General features: G+C 44.9%; 1 protein-coding gene across 2 annotated transcripts in view; it reads left to right on the top strand.

Annotated features, from left to right (window-relative positions):
• B4GALT6 (beta-1,4-galactosyltransferase 6) overlaps positions 1-19370 on the top strand; it is a 295718-nt gene that overhangs the window by 166954 nt on the left and 109394 nt on the right. For both annotated transcript variants that reach the window (XM_069620961.1, XM_069620962.1), the window contains exon 4: positions 7745-7869. In XM_069620961.1, the coding sequence (XP_069477062.1) occupies positions 7745-7869 (125 nt within the window). The remainder of the gene's footprint in view (positions 1-7744; positions 7870-19370) is intronic.

Genomic DNA, 19370 nt, shown 5'->3' with positions numbered 1-19370 from the left:
TATTTTGGGTAGTTACTATTCCTTTGTCCGAGGCCAGTTTTTCATGCTCCTGGGGGTTCTAAACTGTGTTTTCAATTGTAGATTTTTCACTACTTTTTGATGGTGTAGGGCCGTGTCAGAATTTCAGTTCAAGCAATTAGTTCTGCGTCAGTAAGATCATTCTCATTTTCTGCTGCTGTTGCCTCTGTCAGATTTCTTTTTTGAAAGAAAAGTTTGAGCAACTTTAATTTGTTCTTTTGAATTTAAACCTGTTTCGATTAGGTCCCTCCTATTTTATGATCTGCTTCCCCTGCGTGTTGCTAACATTGCAAGCATTTGATGGGTTTTCTTTTTATTGGCTTTTTATGAATTTTTGTCATTTCAATTTTCTGTGTTCTGTGTTTTTCTGTAGGAGTGACCGTTCTGTCCTGCTGCATTTTCTTAGGACTATGGACCTGTGCAGGCAGGCTCAAATCTGCAATGCTGTCAATAGTCACAGCCCTGTCTTTGCCCATGTTCTGGGTGCGGTTCACTTCAGGGACAGAGTCTTCCTCCTTCTCCTGCAAGCTTCTCCCATGGCTACACCCCCCCCCCCCGGATTTGCTCCGTATGAGTGGGAAACTCTGCTCCCTCGGATCGCTACATCCATTACCAATTTCCTGGGAGGCACACTGGGTGGGGTGTTTCCCCGTGGAGCGGGCTGTGCTGGGAGGATTTAGGCAAGGTCTCCAGGTTAACTGTTGCTCCCTGCTGGAAACCCTGCTATCTTGCGTAGAGGAGCGATCTGCAGGGGTCTCAGCCCCACTCGACCCTCCCCTCGCTCCCTCTCTCCCGCAGGATTTCCGCCTCGGTGCATTCCCTCATCCAAGGTACGCCCCCAATCTCTCCCGCCCAGTGTGTTGATGGTATAATTGATGTAAGTGGTCGTTTTTTGGGGGTGCCGTTCCATTTGGGGGCATATTTCCAATTTCGCCCAGCACCCTTGCTAAAGGGAAAACATTGTCAGCAAAGGAGTGGCACAAGTCTGCATTGACGGCTCCCCCCCACCCCCTCTGTCCCATTGGTTCGATGCTGCTCTTACCGGCGTCCTCGAGCGAGAAGATGCTTGCAGCTGCAGATGGAACGCCAGGTGACACTTTCCATTTCGCGTCCGCCTGGTTCCGTGATCCGGTGGCGACTGCTTCTCAGGACCCTGGAGTCTTCCTCCATTGCAGTGCCTCAACCGGAACCTGGAACCTGGATGCCGCAGACTGCAATTAGCCCGCAATTTGCCCCACGGGAACATCAGTCTTTGAAGGCTGGTAGTGGGTCCTCCCACAAAAAAACGCCAGTGAAGGCAGGCTCATAGCTCCTGCCGCAGACTGCAATTAGCCTGCAATTTGCCCCACTGTTTTAAAAATTTGCCTGATGTGCCATTTTCGCCTGCAGAGCAAAATTGTCAGTTTACAGCCTTTTTATTTACTTATTTACATTTTGGGCATTTTCCCTCCTGTAGTTTTGTGCTGGTTTAGTTTGAGATCCCAAAAAACTAATTTCAGGAAAAATAAATTGTCGCGCAAAATAAATGGAGCACAACAGTAAAAATATCTCCAGACCGGCAAAATGGGATTGGTGCCAAATTCTATTTTGTGTATTTCCTCCACCCTTACTGCTAAACCAGGAATCTGATAATCGCTGAGATTTAACTCTGCTGGAGGCTCCAAAATGCCAACACTCTTTGAGCAGATATTGAGGCCCATGAATGGGTTTTAAACCATTACATTCTAGATCTGGTCCTGCAAAATGGAGAAGACCACAACTAGACTTGGTTGCAACAGCCGAAAGTGCAAAGTAGAATGCCCTTTTTATTAAACATTTCAGGTGTCTTTTCGGCATGAATTTCTCCTAATTTCTCCTAATTCCTCTCCTTCCAAAGGTAATACTAAACTGATGAACCTAATATCTCCTGTTTGGCCACCCTAGCAGTAGTATTCTGATCTAATTTAGCCGTCACTACCACATTTGACTCTTGCTGTGCATAGAGGATCTACAGTCCAAAATGAATCCCATCCTTCCATCGCTCAACTTCACAGGATTGCCCTGCAATACCTGTGGAGTCTTGCAGGCGAGTACATTACTCATCTAATTTAGACAAGAATCTTGTGGGTGGTCTTGGCTCCTCCAAAGTGGAGGATGTCCTTTCTACCCTGTGGTGTCTGGAGAAAGGATCCTACATCTTGCAAAAAATATAGTAAGTTCTGTAACTGACTAAATTAGGTATGCAATGTTCCCCCATTACGGTGCAGTTTTTCTGTTTGCTTACAAATGCAACCCATCTAATGGATTCCATGCATTCATTGGATTGCTAATGGATGATTTATGATCTCCTGCACAGCTGCAGCTATCGTCAACTTTTTTCCCCCAGCAGGGGGTTCTGCGTGGCCCTGCGCTATCTCTGTTTTATGACTAACCCCATTAATGCCTCGGCTTCAAGCCCTACCTGAATTGCGGACAGCTGATGTCTGTCTCCGATCTGCACAGAATGTTTATACTGTTTGGGAAAGGAACACAACCCTCGGGATTACAGGTCATATCAATCCATGCACCCTTACACCCTCCGGGGAGCGTGCCCCAAAACTGTTCACCTTTTGCCACAAAGAGGGCATGAAGGACGAGAAGAGAACTGTCAAAATCCCTGGGCATGGAGCTGAGAACTGAAAAGGACCAATTCCCCATCTTGGAAGGATTAAAAAGCACTGCAAGAGGTCCCGCTCTGCCAGCTGCTTCTCTAGGCACCAGTTCCACAGGCAGTTTCCTACCCAATCCGCCAGCCCTGAGGAATGGGATGAATTCAGGCTGAAGTTTCTAGATAATTTTGCCATGGTCTTTATGCCGAGTAGGCCCACTGTGCTTGGAAGAGCCATCACGGAACCCTTGCAAGACCAGGATTTCATGGTAGTGGGCTCTGTCCTGACTCGGTGTTCAGTTGCACCACCCTCGAGTTATCAATGTCGGATCCACCAGCTACAGCACTGTTGGTGCCCCTTTCCTCAGGCTATGCCCAGATTCTTTATATTGAAAATAAGGTCTTTGACGAGGAGGGTGACCCTATTTATTTTTTGGGAATGAACCCCTATGCTGTAGGGAACTGATGGATTTCCCCAAAGGAATTTTATGGTGATGGGAGCGTATGTACTGGACCGGCCCTCAAAAGAAGAAGTCAGCTGCCTGGACACCTCCATGGAGCTGGATAGCCTTCCAATTCCGGGGAAGCCTAATTTATAATTCTAGGAGGCGGTTGACCCACTAGGCTTGTCTCCTAATAGTCCGAAGGTTCAATTTGAACCTTTGGTCATCCTGGATGAGGGCTCACAGTGACCTTAGTGTGTTTCACCCTGCAGTGGAGGCCATGTTAAAGGCCTTTGAGAAACGGACTGTTGAGAAACGGACCGTTGAGAAACTGGCCATTGTCTCTGCTGTGAACCGAGACGTGACAAAGGAGCACAGATCCGGTTTTACGTTCCTGTCATTACTCCCCTGAGTCTGGTGATCCAGGCCACGAAAGCCAACCTCTAGACATCCCCAACATCAAGAGACTCAATGCTTGGGGCGCAAAGTGTGGGCCCTATGTTAGGTCAACATGAGGACAGCAAATGCATCCTGTGCCCTGTTCATGTTTTCTTTTGGTCTCTGGAAAGTGCTCGCTTAAGCTCCTGGAAACTTTCTGGAAAAGTACTTTGGCCCTCTAGTTCGGGATAGCAGGGAGGCTGCGCTCCAGATCTTGCAGTTGTCTTGACACCACAGACTGCGCAGCACATGCCATGGCCACTGGGACTGTCGTGAGGAGACGCTCTTGGATGCGTGCCTTGCGGTGCTCCGCAGATCTTCAGACTAAATTCTGTTACATGCCTTTCAACAGACATAACCTGCTCAGATCAAAGGCTGATGCCATTTAGAAGTTCCATGTTTCTAAGACCACAGCCCCTTGGTCTGTCGGTCCAACAGCCCTTCCCTTTTGTGACTAGACTCCAGTATCAACATGCAGCGCGAAGAGATCTGCTCCAAGGAACTCCCTTGGAAGGGAGCTACAGTGGATGGACTGCTTGTAGATTGAAACTTCGATCTCCTAGTTTCCCACCGTTCACTCTCCTACCCCTAGTTCTCCGTAGTCTGCTTGTTCAGACCACGTTGATTATGATAAACCTGGACTGAACTGAGCCTAGAGGTTGTGGTACCCAGAGCTTCTGGACATGTCAATCTGCCCTCACTTGCACCTCTCGTTGAGAATAGATGTGCTCTCCCAGTTGGAATGGCAAGTCTGCTACCTGACCCTAAGCAGCTTGAAAAGTGCTTGGATGCTGAGGGGCTGAGATTCAAGGGTGGGGGATTTGCCACTTTTTTTCCAACATGTGGGGTGAATGCTCAGCTTTATGCCAGGAGAGGGATCTGGACCCTTTCATCTGTCCGACCACTGCTTTGGATTTTCTTAGCTTGGACAGGTCTACAAATTGGCACTGTGAAGGGGTACCTGGTGTGAGGGGTCCTTTAGGCCCCCCCATACATTCAGCACAATGTAAACCGCTTGCTCGTACAATGATGGGGGGGGCGCTTTCATTTGCTCGCATGCACACTAGCAGTTTTATTGGCAGTGGCAGAGGCGAGGTTATTGTGCAGGGACACATGGCTTCTATTTTGTGTACCCTCGGCTCCATCTTTGGACTAGGCCTCACTGCGAGAATACGAGAAGGCTTCTCTCACCTCTGCAGCGCCGCGCTCATGGCCCCCACCTTTTCTCACTGTGCTTGAAAGCTTTGCAGCTCCATTATCACGGATGAGCCGGAGATAATTGCAACAAATGCACCAATGTAACATCTCGCTCTTCCTGAGATCATTGTCCTATGTGTGAACCGGCTCCAACCGTGCCTTATAGCTCATCCATCTCCACAAGCCTGCCTGTGCCCTTTTACCCCCCACTGTTGGAAATTTACTGCCACGAAAAACCCTGTGTCCCTGCAAGGTGTTCCCTTGATGTACCAGGTGCGTAACCCCATTGTGAATCCCACCCCAGTGTGCCCCAACTAACACCAGACCTGTCACAGTATATTGCACCCTAGAACTAACAAATGTCAGAATGTCTTATAGCTTCTTTGATCCTGGACCCACCCCACAGCCAATGTTCTCTTACTGACCAGGATCCTAAGCCCGGTACTTCATACAAGTCCCAATGAATAATGCTGTGATTATATGTGCACGATTTATAGATCTATGATGATCTGCTCAAAGGGAGTGCATGTCTAATGGTAGTATCTCACGTTAGCATAGTTGGAGCTCGCCCTACCACACCGCGACCTGACCCTCACCCCTCCTGGATGCTGGCAGCTGGACCACATGATGTTCACGCTCCCGCCAACTGGGCAACCAATCTGGACGAAGCAGTGCCTACTCGGATATATGTACCTGTATTCCCCATCCAATCCTGCGCTGGCCTAGTACCCTGTGTTAATTGCGTCATCTATGACGCGTTTTTACTTTCTATGTCATGTAATTGTAATGTTTGCCAGAGCGCTCTCGGGCAGCAGAGTTCTCTGGATGCCAATTTTACATAAACGAAACGACTCTCGCAGGCGGTTCTCTTACTCTCATTCCCCATTGGGTTGTGTCTCATTTATTGGTATTGCACGTGTTAGATGGGGAGTGGGCCTATACACTGGCCGTCATATCAGTCTTTAAAGGGACCCCCCCCAAGCAGGCGCTTTCCTCACAATCTCCACTGTTGAGACATTTTTATACTCGCCCTTAAGGTTACTTTACTGGCAGCCATCCCTTCCAGAAGATGGATGAGTGAGCTCCAGGCATTCGATTAAACCTCCCCATTGTTTTTTTTTTTCTCCAAGCAGGTTACTTTGAGAGTTAGGCCGGCTTTCCTTCCAAAGGTGAACTCGACGTTCCATCGATCTCAAATGATCATCCTCTGTGTTTTTTTTTTCTGCCCCAGTCCACCAAGGCTGCAGAGCCATTTGCTGAGGACTGATTCTTTCGGCTGGACGCAGTGAGGGCCCTCGCCAGCTATGTGTCTCAGACGAGTGACATCAGGAACGTGTGCGTAGGGCTCAATTTCAGCCTTGAAGAGGGCAAGTCGCTTTTTTTGGTTGCTCAAACATCAGCTGAGAAGGCAAGTGAAATCCAGGCCCACACAGATGATCCAATACTGTATTTCACAAACATAAGTTAGCGTTAAGAACACACCCTTCTTTCCTACCCGAAGTGGTTGATTTTTTACAACACCCAGACAATGTTATTACCTTCCTTCCTAAACGGACACTCTTATCAATCATATAGGTTGTTGCACGCCTTGGATGTAGTGCTCTTTACTTCTGCCTTAACAGCTCTAAGGTCATCAGAAAATCCAAACCACTTTTTGTCCCCTATGGTACTATTTACACTTGGGTTCCTGCTTCCAAGCAATCCATAGTGAGCTGGATCTTGTCATACATGCAGCAATGCTCTCGGAAGCCATCAAGACTTGCTAGAAGGTCGATTGTTAAGAAACTTGCTTGGATAATTGTGTTTTTTCTTTCCTATTACCTGGTGTGGTCTACTATTTGAATTGCTCTCCAGTCTTTATTTTGTAGCCTTTTTCAAATTTCCTTCATCCCTTTGTAGGGGATGAGCTTGCTATTCTTTGGGTGTTTATAAATATCAACGATCAATTGCTACTATTGGTTTAAGAGTTCAACTTCATGGGACTATTAATTACATTTGTAAACATGCTGTTCATCTTCTCTGCAATCAAAAGGCAAAATTAGTACATAAGGGTTTTGAGATGATTATTTCTAGAGGTATTGTGTACTGTCGGCTCGCTGCATGATGGAAGGCAGCATCACCCTACTCGGGGCTTGTGAAATCTACTCGACTACTCGCTTAGTTTAGTTTTTAGGTGAGTCTAGTATTATTTTTATGGTACTCTACCCTGTGGTCTACCGTCCCTTCTGAAATGTTGGTTTCAACTACTTGAATTGTCCACAGCTGCCCTCGTGATGGAAGCAGTGCCCAAGGTTTATCCAAATTACCTGAAAGTCAATCTATAGCAGTCTACCATTAAAGTTTGAACATTGGAGGGCATGGAATGGGGGTGGGGTTTCTCACTCTGAATCAGCTCTGGGGTGGATGTGTACTGACTACCAAGGAATCTGGCTGCCTGGGTGGGGGGTCGGCAGGGGTGTTGGCCTCCTTCTGCTTTCTCTAAAAGATCACTGGACCTGTACATAGTTGGCACACAAAAGTTATCAATGAGGTCTTGATCTGGTGTGGTAAAATAAAAAACATACATTACACTTTTCTGTATGCCAAAGTACTCCACATCAGAGCACCACCATCCCTATCCAGTATCCACACCAACTGGCTGCCATTTTTGGCTACGTCTGACACAGTTAAATGGGATGAATTAGATGTTGTAAAGGTGCCCTGCAAATTATTCTCTATAATCCTAATAGCAGCCTTGCTTAACAGTACTTCACTTGTATGGCATCTTGAAGACTGTGATACTCCTGTAGGATGGTCAATGTACTGCATATTACGTTATAAATGATGAAAATAACCCTTTCTTGCCCCCCTGTCATCCGCATCACCCCACCCCAACATTGTTGTAAGTGGAAAGGGACACACAATCACATGACCTGTAACTGTGAATTGAGTGTATTCATATCGATCAATGATACATGTATGCACATTTGAAGTAACTTCATGCAGTGTCCATATTTAAAATGCTCTCTTTCATTTTGTGTAGGCGGTCCCATTGATATCAATATGAGTGAAATAACTTTAGAAGAAATTCATCAGTCATTATCTGTGAGCATGGACATTAAACCAGGTGGTCATTGGAGACCCACAGATTGTAAACCAAAATGGAAGGTGAGAATTCAGTTGCCATGCTTTGGGTTTAGTTTTATTTGCCAAGGAAAGTGAAACACTTCTGTTAGTGTGTCCTTTTATTTGTTTTATTTTCTTTACTTGCATATGTTTGTTTGGGCTTGGCACATTTCTGTTTCTTCTTCCTTTTGGCCTTTGTGGGTTTTTTGTTTTTTATTTACAATTTACTGTCTGTCTTGGTCCTAAAGAATCTGTGCAGCAGTGACCATTAAACAAATCTCGATGGAATGTATTAAAAGGCCCTGTATAGAGGGGTGCTAGTGGACCTGATGCAAGATGGCCACAATTTTAAGTTTGTAAGCCCCTGTGGCAGGCCATGCATATTCTTCCGTCCACTACACTGAAATAATGATGGTCTTTGAAACTTGGTGACCTAGAGAGTGCTATTGAGCTGTGGAAGCTCGCCATTGGTGAGCTTGTGGTGACCTTGTCTGCATAGAGTATGCGGTCATGGCTCCCCACACCCCGATTGTTGTGGAGTAGGGAATATGAGGGAACCACTGGGCCACTGATTGCAGCAGTGATCTGCTGTCAGTTTGGAGAGGCTGTGCCTGGCCTCCTATCTTGGGGTAAGGAGAGGGGTGGCTGCTCCAGAGTGGATGGTGCCAATACTGACAATGTGCTGCAATTAAGATCTGTTTCCACTAGTCCTAATTGACTGCTGTACTGCTCGTGGGGGTAATAAGTTACTCTATCAGCATGGGGAAAGCAGAATCTTAACCTGGCTAGTACTGGATGCCAAACTGATGTGGAGGAAGGACCCGGAATAAGGTGAATGTTTATCGACCTAAAGGCTGACATCAATGACATTTGCACCAAGTTGAACAGTCTGGCATCCAAAGTGGATCCTCTGCAAATGCAGCTGGATCGTCATGGTGCCCTGATTGGAGAAGTGGACAACTGTGTCCATGGTTCAAGATCTTTGGAGTCCCCTAAAGAGGTTTTGTTTGTGATAAAAATGATGAAGGTAATAGAGGTGAACAATTAACATATGTAAGAAAGATCAAGGTGTAACAACATTCGTATACATTTTTCCCGATGCCTCCAATACTAACCTGGAGCGATTTGTGGAATTCATGATCAAGGAGGTACTGTATGCCTCGCAACTGGCCCCTATTTATAAAGTTGAATGGATCTATTAATCTCTTGCTCCGAGACCTGTACCAGGAAGACTACTGCAGCCTACGATTGTGAAAATCACGAATTGTCAAGACCAGCGTTCTGTGCTAATGCAGGCATGTGAAAATAGTAATATTTTCAAAGGTGATGCCATTGCTTTTTTTTCTTTATTTGACGACCCATGTAGTAGCGGCATGAAAATCTTTCATTGAGGTTAAGAGGTTACGAAATCTAATACTTCATGCTTACAGCAAAGCTTTGAGTAAAGTTTAGTGGCAGGACACGCTTCTTTTCAATACTGCCGGTGACAGATTCCCTGGACAGTGTTCTTGAGCAAACCGCTAGAAATGGCTGGGGGCCCCAAGGGCCAAGGATTGAACTTTGTAACCTCACCTTGGATGGCTTTTGTAATGATTTGTCCTTCTTTTGGCATTTGACACTGAATTAGTGTGGGATGCCCCAGGGGTTGCTGTTGGGTTAGTCTGGTCCTGCACAGTGTGTTCCACTGGATATTGTTGTGTTAAAGTAGGTGGACGTTACACTGACTGTTTTCTGCTGTCCGTGGGGGTGGGTTTGGAGGGGTAAGATTCCCTGTTGCAATCCTTTTGGGATTGGAAATGAGAGTCCACCTGGGTAGATAAGGACAGGGGTATAGGGAACCGGGGCGTGTTGTTGGAATTGTACATTGTTGGTGGGAACGAAGAGGACCTCATCTGCTTTTTGTGTTCCTGGTTCAGGTGGATGTGGATATAGCGTTTTATTGACTTACTGTTAAAAGTGCAGAGTGATGGTGCAGACACAAGGCACCTTGATGTATATAATCATGTTGCATGTACGCAGACTCAACCACCCCTTCTTTTTTTAAAGTGAAGAAAATTATTTTTAAAGCCACTGAAACGTCCCTTCAGAAGACCCATTTGATGAGGGCTGAAGTAGAATTCGACAAGAAATGTTCCATAGATGCTTTGCCTCGTTCACATCTCATTTTAGGGGAGTGATAATTTTGATTCACTGATCGTTTGGGTGTCGAGCTGCTTGTGATTCTGCACAAGGCTAATGTCTGGTGGATTAGTGCAACAATCGACTCCCCAGAATATTATGATTGGAAATAAGCTGCAAAAGTTCATCAACACTAGTTGACTGGAAGGATTTTAATACGGTTCTTGATGCAGTCCTGTAGAGATCATTGACATGGGCAAGAAGTCTGTCTAGATTGACAGACGTTTTCAAATCTTTGAGCCCATAATCTGGTCGATTATACAACCCTCCTACAACAGTTCACAATTTTGTCATGGTTCACAACTCTGCTTTAAGATTGGATGTTTTTTCTTCTCTTTTGTGGCAGTCATGAAAGTGAATCAAAGTACCCTATCAAATCATTGTCCGGTTCGGTTGCAGTTGTCTGTGCTAATCCAATCAGTATAGCTACAGTAGGCACAACTGTCACCTTAGGCCTGCCTCCAGGTCCACACAGGCAAAGAGATGGCTCAGAACAAATTGTCTGGGAACAGGATTTAAGAATACGTGTACCCCCAATCGCTGATGCATTGGGCTTACTAGTGCAGTACAAATCGCTGTGCGCTGTTAAAGCCAAAACTACAGTTTAACTTCCAGCAGTTTACTGCACAACACATGAGTAGGGTGACGTTACCTGGTACTAAAACGGGATGTTTTAAAAAGCACCACTCCCCTGGTTGCCTCGTGGGCTCCTAGGTAGCACATCAAAGGTTTGTAGTGATGGGGGGATTTCAGTTGAAGGCAATCTTCTCACAAAAATAGTAAAGCAAGCAAAACGTTTAGGGGACCCACCAGGATATGGAGAATTCCCCAAAATTGAAGTCTGCCCCAAAATGTCTGTAGACGTGATGTGCCAGAAGTGTTAATCAGCAGATGCCTTGAGAACTGTGGTTAATAGGAAATGTTGAATCCCTCTTTGTAAATTGACTTTTTCTTTGTAAATGCACATTCAGCAAGCTGTCCAATGCTGTTGCCATGATGCACAGTTTACTTTCTAAGCAGAAGTTGTCTGGCAAAGGCATAATTAGTTAATCCATTCCTATTTCAGGGTTCGAGATTGAATGAGTAGGAGCTAAAACCAGCTCCTGTGTGTCGGGCATGACCCTGTAGGCAGGAGCTAATCTCACTTCACATGAGATGCACAGTTTAACTTTTTGTCCATTTTCTACGATTTATTATGTTCAAATGTGTGCTGGATGTGCCCTAATTCTTTATAAGCGTTCTGAAATACTCCAGTTAATGTCACATGTACATGTTTGTAAGACATCAACGGGCCCGGGGAACAAAAAGTAGCTCCTGGTAGCTGTTGACTTTAAGCCAGTCAGGCTCTCCAAGGCTCGAAGCAGGAGCTAAATAGCTCCCAGCTCCACTCCATTTCGAGCGTGTATTTTATTTCCGTTTGCCATTCCCCCTGTAACCTGGCATTTAAAATGGAAGGTGGGGAACTGCAAGCAAGGAATGCATCGGGAATGCGTACAATACTCGTGCAATATGGAATCTTGAACTTTCTGTCCGGTAGGAGTCTTGTGATTGGCAGTTTTAACTTTGAACCGCAGTGCTCCATGTATTTAATTTATTCATGTCTGTTATTTTTCAGTTTTTGTGGGGGGGGGGGCTGTGTGACTGTTCTATGGTTACTAGGTTTTTTTCAACAAATGTTTGGATATCTGTGTTGCAGTTTGTGTGGTCTTTAAGGATTCTAAGTTTTCTGTTTTTCCTGATTCAGAGTTCTGGAATTTTCTGTGCCCGTTTGGCTGGAGGGTGGATGAGATGGTGTTTGTTTTTATACTTTAAAAAAAATATGTTTCACATGCTGCTTGTGGTTTGTAGCCCTTTTATCGCTCTACATAGCATCCTGCACTTTATGTACACTTGTACCCCTGTCTCCTAGTACCCACTCTAATCCCATTTGGGACATGCTAACTTTGTGCCACTGTTCTGTTCAATGCGTTTGTCTGCTATTCCATGTTTTTGCTATATAGCTGTTCTATGCTAAACTTGACATGTGCCTGGCTTTGAAATGCTATACTCTAGTTTGGTCTGCCATGTTATGCTTGGCAGGGACATGGTATCCATTGTTGGTCTGTTAGGATCTGTCATATTTGCTCGGATTGTGATCTTGTGCGGATTTACTTCTCCCTTTTTGCTTTTAGTATGTCGCCTCCCCCTCGACCTCCCCCCCCTCGTCTTACCCTGGTTGGACTTCCACTTCTCCCTCACTGCATCTATAGCCAAATCCATTCCAGCCCTGTGTATCTTGTCTTTTTTCCTTTGTCACTTCAGGAGTACATTTTTTGTATGCATTTATTCCACCATTCATTTTTGTTTGGTGGTGGGGTGGACACAATGCTAGCTTTCTTATACTAGCTGTTTATCTTGTGCTGCCAGTTTATTGTTAATGTCTTGTTCCTTTGAACAAGGTGAACTTGCTTTGTAGCCAATGGAAAGCAACAGTTGGCACCCGACTAAAACTCCAAATAAACGAGTGACCCTTAGTTCATGAAAAAGGGGGTGAAATTGCTGGCAGGAGGTGGCTCGAGTGCATTGCTTTCTTTTGAAGCAGCTTGTGATCTTTCCTGCCCGAGAGCAAACGGCAGTGTATAATTCACAGTGGGCCTTTGTGGATATGAAAATGAGACCTGGCTGACTTCTGGAGTTTTCATGATGGTTTCTGATCTGAGGAACTGTTCTTAATTGGCTAATTTGAAATAGCAAGCATTAGTGAAGCTAGATTTCTTAGCATTGCCCATGCTTTCCCTTTCTCTTCCTCGTCTTTTCAATCTCCTAGTTTCCCAAGCTTCAGTATTGGGGGGGATGGGCTTGCTGTGCTAGTTTGGAATATTGGTGAAGGTCCCATGATAAAAGGGAAAGTTACTTGCACACACTCCTCCATCATGGGTGTCTCCATTTATTGGATGGCATGCCTACCTCTTCTGTACAGTCTGGAGGAAAATAACCTGTGGAAAAACGGACTCCATCTAGCAGTGCAAATTAACAAGGGGTGGGGGGGGTCCTGGGAGTCCCTCTGCCAGACATTAGTTCTGGCTACGAGAGACTTACCCAGAGTCTTTAACTCACTATCTTTCACAGATGAGAAATATCCAAAACACATCTGACTTTGTCCTGCCCTGGGGCAGTCCAGCACCGAAATGCTAGGCAATTCTACTCTGAAAAAGAGTACCAACAGCAACCCCAGACAAGAGGCTCGGTCTGGTTGGACCTCATCAGTAGGGTGGAGCTGTACCTCTCTAAGAATAGTGAGCAAGGGGTCCACGTCTGGATTACCCTAGTCACTTATTAAGTAGCTTTGGGTTTTCACCCCAATTTACAAGGGTAATCCAGACATGGAACCCTTGCTCACTGTTCTTAGAGAGGCACAGCTCTACCTCACTGACGAGGCCCAACCAGGCCGAAACACGTCTGGGGTTGCTCTAGGTACTCTGGCTCAGAAGAGAATTGCCAGGCATTTCGGTGCTGGACTGACCTTGGGCAGGACAAAGACTGATTATGTAGTGGAAATGTCTCTTCTGTGAAAGGATGGTGAGCTGAAGATTCTGGTTGAGACTCTAACCAGGGATGTAGGCAGGTAATAGAGAAACTCCCAGACGCCAGCCCCCCCCCCCAAAACACCCCCCCCCCCCCACACGCCTGGTTTATCCATCTAGCAGTTGCATGTTGTCTGAGGCAGCAGCCTCCTCCTGCCTTTAAGGGACTGTGCCACATTGGCATGTTAACGTGATGGCCTTTCTGTATCCTTGTTTTTTCTTTCACTTAGTTTTGTAGTTTGAGCAAACATTTGGTGAAAAATACTGCCAGTGCCCTTTTTGCAATTAAAAAGTGGCAAAACTAAACTGTGTAGCCAGCTAAGTAAAATTAATGTGTTTTATGGGTGAAGTGGTGGGTGAGTCCATTCTGGTCATCTTGGAATCTAGGAATCTTGGGCTTTGTTTGAGGACTCCCTAGAAGCTGAGTTTGGAAGGAATAGGTGTTTTCTTGGCAAAGCAGAAGATTGCCATATCTTGGTTCTGGGGTCCTGTTTGTACCCGTGAGGCGGATCAAGGATAATGCCTTCTGTAATTTGATTGAAGACATTTTATCTTTTCCAAGGCTTTGTGCATGGTAAGTGGATCCTATCGGTAGATCAGAGTCTCTCTCAGGGACTGGATCTTGTGCTAGCCTTCCAAAGTTTGGCACTTTGATCTTCTCCACTGTGGTGATGGAGTTGACCATTCTGTGCTACCTATGCAAAGCCTGTTGTATGTTCCTGTGAACATATTGTTCATGGGAGTTTATTTCCAGTTAATGCCTGTTAGATTGATAGTTTGTGTCTTGACTTTCAACTTTAATAAATGTTAGAGGGTTTTTCAGAATCGACTTAACCCTTTAGTTTGCACCAAACTTTCATTGAGCAGTTGGGCTTTGACTCAGGAGGGGAAGAGGCCTGATGTGAAGTTAACAGGAATAAAGTCTGTCAAGGAACAGAGGTCCACACTGGTGACATACACTATTGACACATTAAAATGAACATACTGGTAAGTAAAGCCATTATTGCCCATGAAATTCCTCGGCCTCGGCCTGGAAGCACCAAAATGAGATACATGGGTGGTAAGAAAGATTTGATTAGCAGGAACCGAAAACTGCTCCTGTGTATCTGGTATCAGCCAGCAAGTTGGAGCTATTCCATAGAGTGGCGAAAATTCAACTCCCACATGAGGTGCAAACTATAACATTTTGTCAGTTATATATGACCCATTCTGCTGCTTCTGGATGAATCCCAATGATCATTTCTCCCTCTCACATTGGCCACTAAAATATAGACCCATGCCCCCCTCATCCCCATGCCGTCCTCGGTCTCCCTCCCCCCAACCACCCCCTATATTTATATCCACGATCTCCCCCCATATATTTTCAGTCAATTTCGATTTAAAAAAAAAACGGACCAAATCGGATTCGACCAATTTGGATGTGCAGAATACCCTATATTTGTATGCCACCAGTTGGCCTTTGGAGCCAAATGTAGCTATTGGTGTCAAGTCAGCCAGGTTTTTTCTGGGCCATAAGCATTATCTTAAATAGCTCCCAGCAATTCCGAACCGGTTAGCCTCCACTTTAGATTTCAACCAGTAATAGACAGTATATACTGTAATTGGCTAAAGCGTTGGAGAGGGTGGTGATTATGAACCGTTTCACAAGCCTTCCATAGACTAGAAATACTTTAGCAACAAGAGGAACATTTTAGTAGATTCATAGCTTTGAGTTTAGTCTGGCCCAATCAGATGTTCTTGGAAAAACAATGAATATCGAAATGTTCAGAAGGGTGCTTCTGCTCTGGAGTTGGTAGAATAGTGTCCGTAGGTCCTAGGTGACTGCAGTTTAGACTCCCAAGCTCTGCTCCAACAACTCGGGACCAATACGGTAGCTTCTATGAAGGGGCTTGAGCCCAATGCATGTCAATGGGTATAGGGTTACTTTAAGAAATGTAGGGTATCTTGACCCTCGGACTCTGACTTGCAACACCACAAGTTTGGGACAGGAATTGGTGAGGCGCACGAGACTCGCCTCAGGTTTTGCCATAACAGATTGGGTATGCATTAGAGGCTGCCAGTAGTGGTTTGGTCAGGCTTTGGCAGAGACCCAGGGCGACGGCTCAAATTCGGTTCCAGCAGCACAGGAGAACCTTTCCAATGCATAATGCCAGAGTGGCTGCTGTAAGCTAAGTCAGGGTTGGCAGGTCCTGAAGAGCTGAGGTTCTAGTAGGCCCTTGATCATGGTGAGATGGCGGCAGCATGTTGCCGAGGTCCCATCGTAGCCCTGAGGATGCCAGCACAGTTTCCAGGGACAAGGTAGGAAGGGGCTTGTGAAACAGTGCAGTCTAGTTTGACAGGTGCCAACCCACTGATTAATCTGCCCTCGAAGCAGCAGAGCAGGCTATATAGACTGGTTCACCCTACTAGTTTAGCGAAGGAAGGCATCTGGTTAAGAAATGTCCAGTAGTACAGTACCCTGAAACGTGGGGGTTGGCTTGGCTAGTGCAGTAGTCCTGTGGGTCGCTGGCAGCCCTTTAGATACATGGATCTTACACTCTACTTTCTCAAATAGTTGCAAGTCCTCTCCTTCTGTCCAGATTTCCAGCTGGGGTTTTCCATGACCCACGTCTGGAGCAGACTTGCAACATTCATGCAAGTGGATGCGGTACAATCCGCGACTACCAGCAACTTCACAATCTGCATAGCAATGGACCTTACCCTAATTGAAGTGTGGATTTGGAACAGAGTCCATATTCAATTTTCAACCAGTTCTCGCACAAATCAAGAACCAGCAGCCTAGCACTTAATTGCCATGAAAGTGTATGCTCTTACTTTGCAGTTTATGACCTGCAAAGATGGTGGCACAGCAATTGGTCTTGTCCCACAAGGAACAGCCATTTTGAGTAAATGGTACTCGAAAAGGCATGATCACGTTAAATAAATGTGCACTGGGGAAAGATGAAAAACTGTCCACTACTACCATCCTCAAAAGTAACTGGGATGCTACTCAAAGAAAAATAAAAGGGGCACGGTGGCCCTGCAGCAGTGAATTGATGGTAGTTTGTACTACAGTGTAATAAAGGTAGAAAACAGAGTCCCTGAATTCGTAGCCATATGCACTCACCAGTGCACCCTAAACTAAGTGAGAAAAGCAGGTGAATGAGGCAACTTGCCCAATCAATCAGTCGGAATCCAGAAAGAGAATATTCTGGGAAACTCCACTAAAGTAAATATTTTACTCCTGCTTGCCGTCAGTCAGTACTTTACTTTTTAAAAAAAATTAAAACACTTTCCGAAATGGATACTGGCCCAAGAAATATGGGAAGCTGCAAGTGAGTTTAACAGTCAATTCTCTGTGCTTAAACTGATTAAATGTGCTTAGTCAACGCAGCGCATCACCACCATGCATTATTTGAGTAGGCATCCCAATATTTTATAACCGAATGTTCAATTCAATCCATTTTTAAGGGTTTAAAATACATTTCTCTAGGCTTAGTGAGTTATATAAAAAAGCAGAAATCATTAAGATGAGGTATCGCAGAGAGGAGATCCAACAAACCTTTTAGTGGACCTGTGAATGAGCCAGATACATCGATTGGACTAGCTTCTTTGTTAAGATGGCCAAAGAACTCAATCAGGTGATTGTGTCACGGCGCTGTGTAACGTGCAACTGGCAGGTTCTACAAACTGCCTAATTTGAAACAATCCCTAATACATGCAATGAGGACTTCAGACCAATTCCGGGTTAACGCCTTTACACGAATATAGATGGTTGCATTAATAGGACATAGTTCCTGTGGTTCTTGCAATGTCTGTAAATCTACCAAGAAAATTGAATTCTTTGTATATGTAGGGAAGCCATGGAAGCTGAGGGACTTTTAACAATTGCAAAACGAAGAATGTCATTTTATTTGTTAAGGAATCCATGTTCTACAGGCAAGACAACTTGGGCGTTGCGCCTGAAGATAAATGAACATGACTCAAGAATACACAATTATTTTAACCGCACCTTTAGGGAACCACTATATTGAACGTTTACATACATTCATGTGGTTATTTAAATTTGCTAATTGTGGCAAACGTACCTGACACGAGAGGGTGCTCAATAGATATAAATCCAAAATTACTCTTCTGGCTAAATGTATAATAGATCTCATATTGAGTGGTTGATCCACCAGTTGGTGGTCTAGCTTGATTTGCTAAGAAGTCCTAACTGATTATATCGAAGATGCTGTTAGTAGTTAATTTCCAGAGGTCCTGAATGTTTTACCGCCGAGATTCCTTTTATTTGTGCATCTACATTTCAATTTGTGATCTATGACGATATTGTGCTACATGCGTTATAATAAATTTCCATTTAGTAATGTTTAATTCCAAGTCATTGATTTGAAAGTGTAATGGTTTGAAATTGACTAGTGTGGTTGATATCCCTTCCACCTCCACACAGAACTGTGACCAACAGGGCAGTCCAGTTCATCTGGCCAGATGTATAATGCAAGCACATACATCACTTCTGCACATACACTGAACCAAATATTCAGAAGGTTCTGTGTAGTTCTAATGGCACTTTGTACGCAGCACGTGTGCAGTCCTCATGCACAAGCGAATGCGAATACACGAGGTAGCACATGAAGCTGCCATCAGTAAGTAAGAGTGTAAGAGGCAGAACTGGAGTTACAATTTAGGTTTGAATGTGTGGGGACCCATGCCCTAATTGGTTTCTATTCAGAATACACAAATTCGAGACTGAGCCAAGAAAATATGTTCCTACTTCATGGGAGTGAATTATTAAGTACATCAGTTACCTGTTAAGCAAGTACAGGCAAGTTAATACTGTTAATATAAATAAAACCGTTGGCAAAATAACATTGAATGATGAAATGGTAGGGTCCAATTCATGATTTTTGTTGATTAGTTTAGACGCCTTAAAGAAGACTAAGTGGAAAGGGCGTGGGGGGTCCACCAATTATAGCATAATAATAAAAAACACATACTCAAAACGTAGAGCAAACATTGGGCAAGAAGCCACACTGTTCATCACAGCTGGGTGAGCACAAATCAAACAGAACAGTGGATAGGCTCTGATCGAGAGGCTGACATCTGAATGGAATACCAAGTCATTTTTTACCGAGAAATCCAATTGTCGGAAATCCATTGAAACACTTGCAAGTTGGAGAATTCACTTTTTATGTTTCCTAGGGATATAATTGGTTCGTGGACATCATTTACTCGAAGTTGATGTCATTAGTGAAGCGTAATTGAAGCAACCAGTTTAACAGTTTCCCATTGCAATATCTCTCCATGTAGTATCACATGTATTCACACCGCCACCCCGGAACATCTTGTTATAACTGAAGTAACATTTGTGTTGACCGCTGGACGTTTAATACACTGCCATTGGTCCGCACCATTGAGAACAGAACACAAGACCCTACCGCTGGTGGGGAAAGGGGACATTCTCACAATACCTGTTGGATGATGGCCTTCACAAACTCCGTGATAGATACTTTGGAGGCTGGCCACGTCCCCAGAACTCAAGAACTTACCGTCTGATTGGTTCTCCTAGGAACGCCACTCCATCCAGTGTTCCTCTGCCACAGCAGCCTGCCGATGGGCATTGGCGATCATGTGACCAGCACACTGGTACAGAGCCAGCCTCCCGCTGCCATGGAGGGTGGCTAATTTGGCTGACCGCCATGCAATTACATCACCTTGTTCTAGTTATGTTGTTTTCCTCGTGGTGAGTAACTTAAGCACCCCCTTTGCAAATACCTGTCTTATTGGTCACGTGTTCCAGATCGAGCTTTCCCAGGTTCAACC

This window comes from Ambystoma mexicanum, chromosome 5q (genome assembly GCF_040938575.1).
Source record: "Ambystoma mexicanum isolate Mex_15411 chromosome 5q, UKY_AmexF1_1, whole genome shotgun sequence".
In the NCBI taxonomy this organism is placed as follows: domain Eukaryota; kingdom Metazoa; phylum Chordata; class Amphibia; order Caudata; family Ambystomatidae; genus Ambystoma; species Ambystoma mexicanum.
The sequence above is the reverse complement of the archived record's forward strand: the minus strand, read 5'-3'. Positions and strand labels throughout refer to the sequence as shown.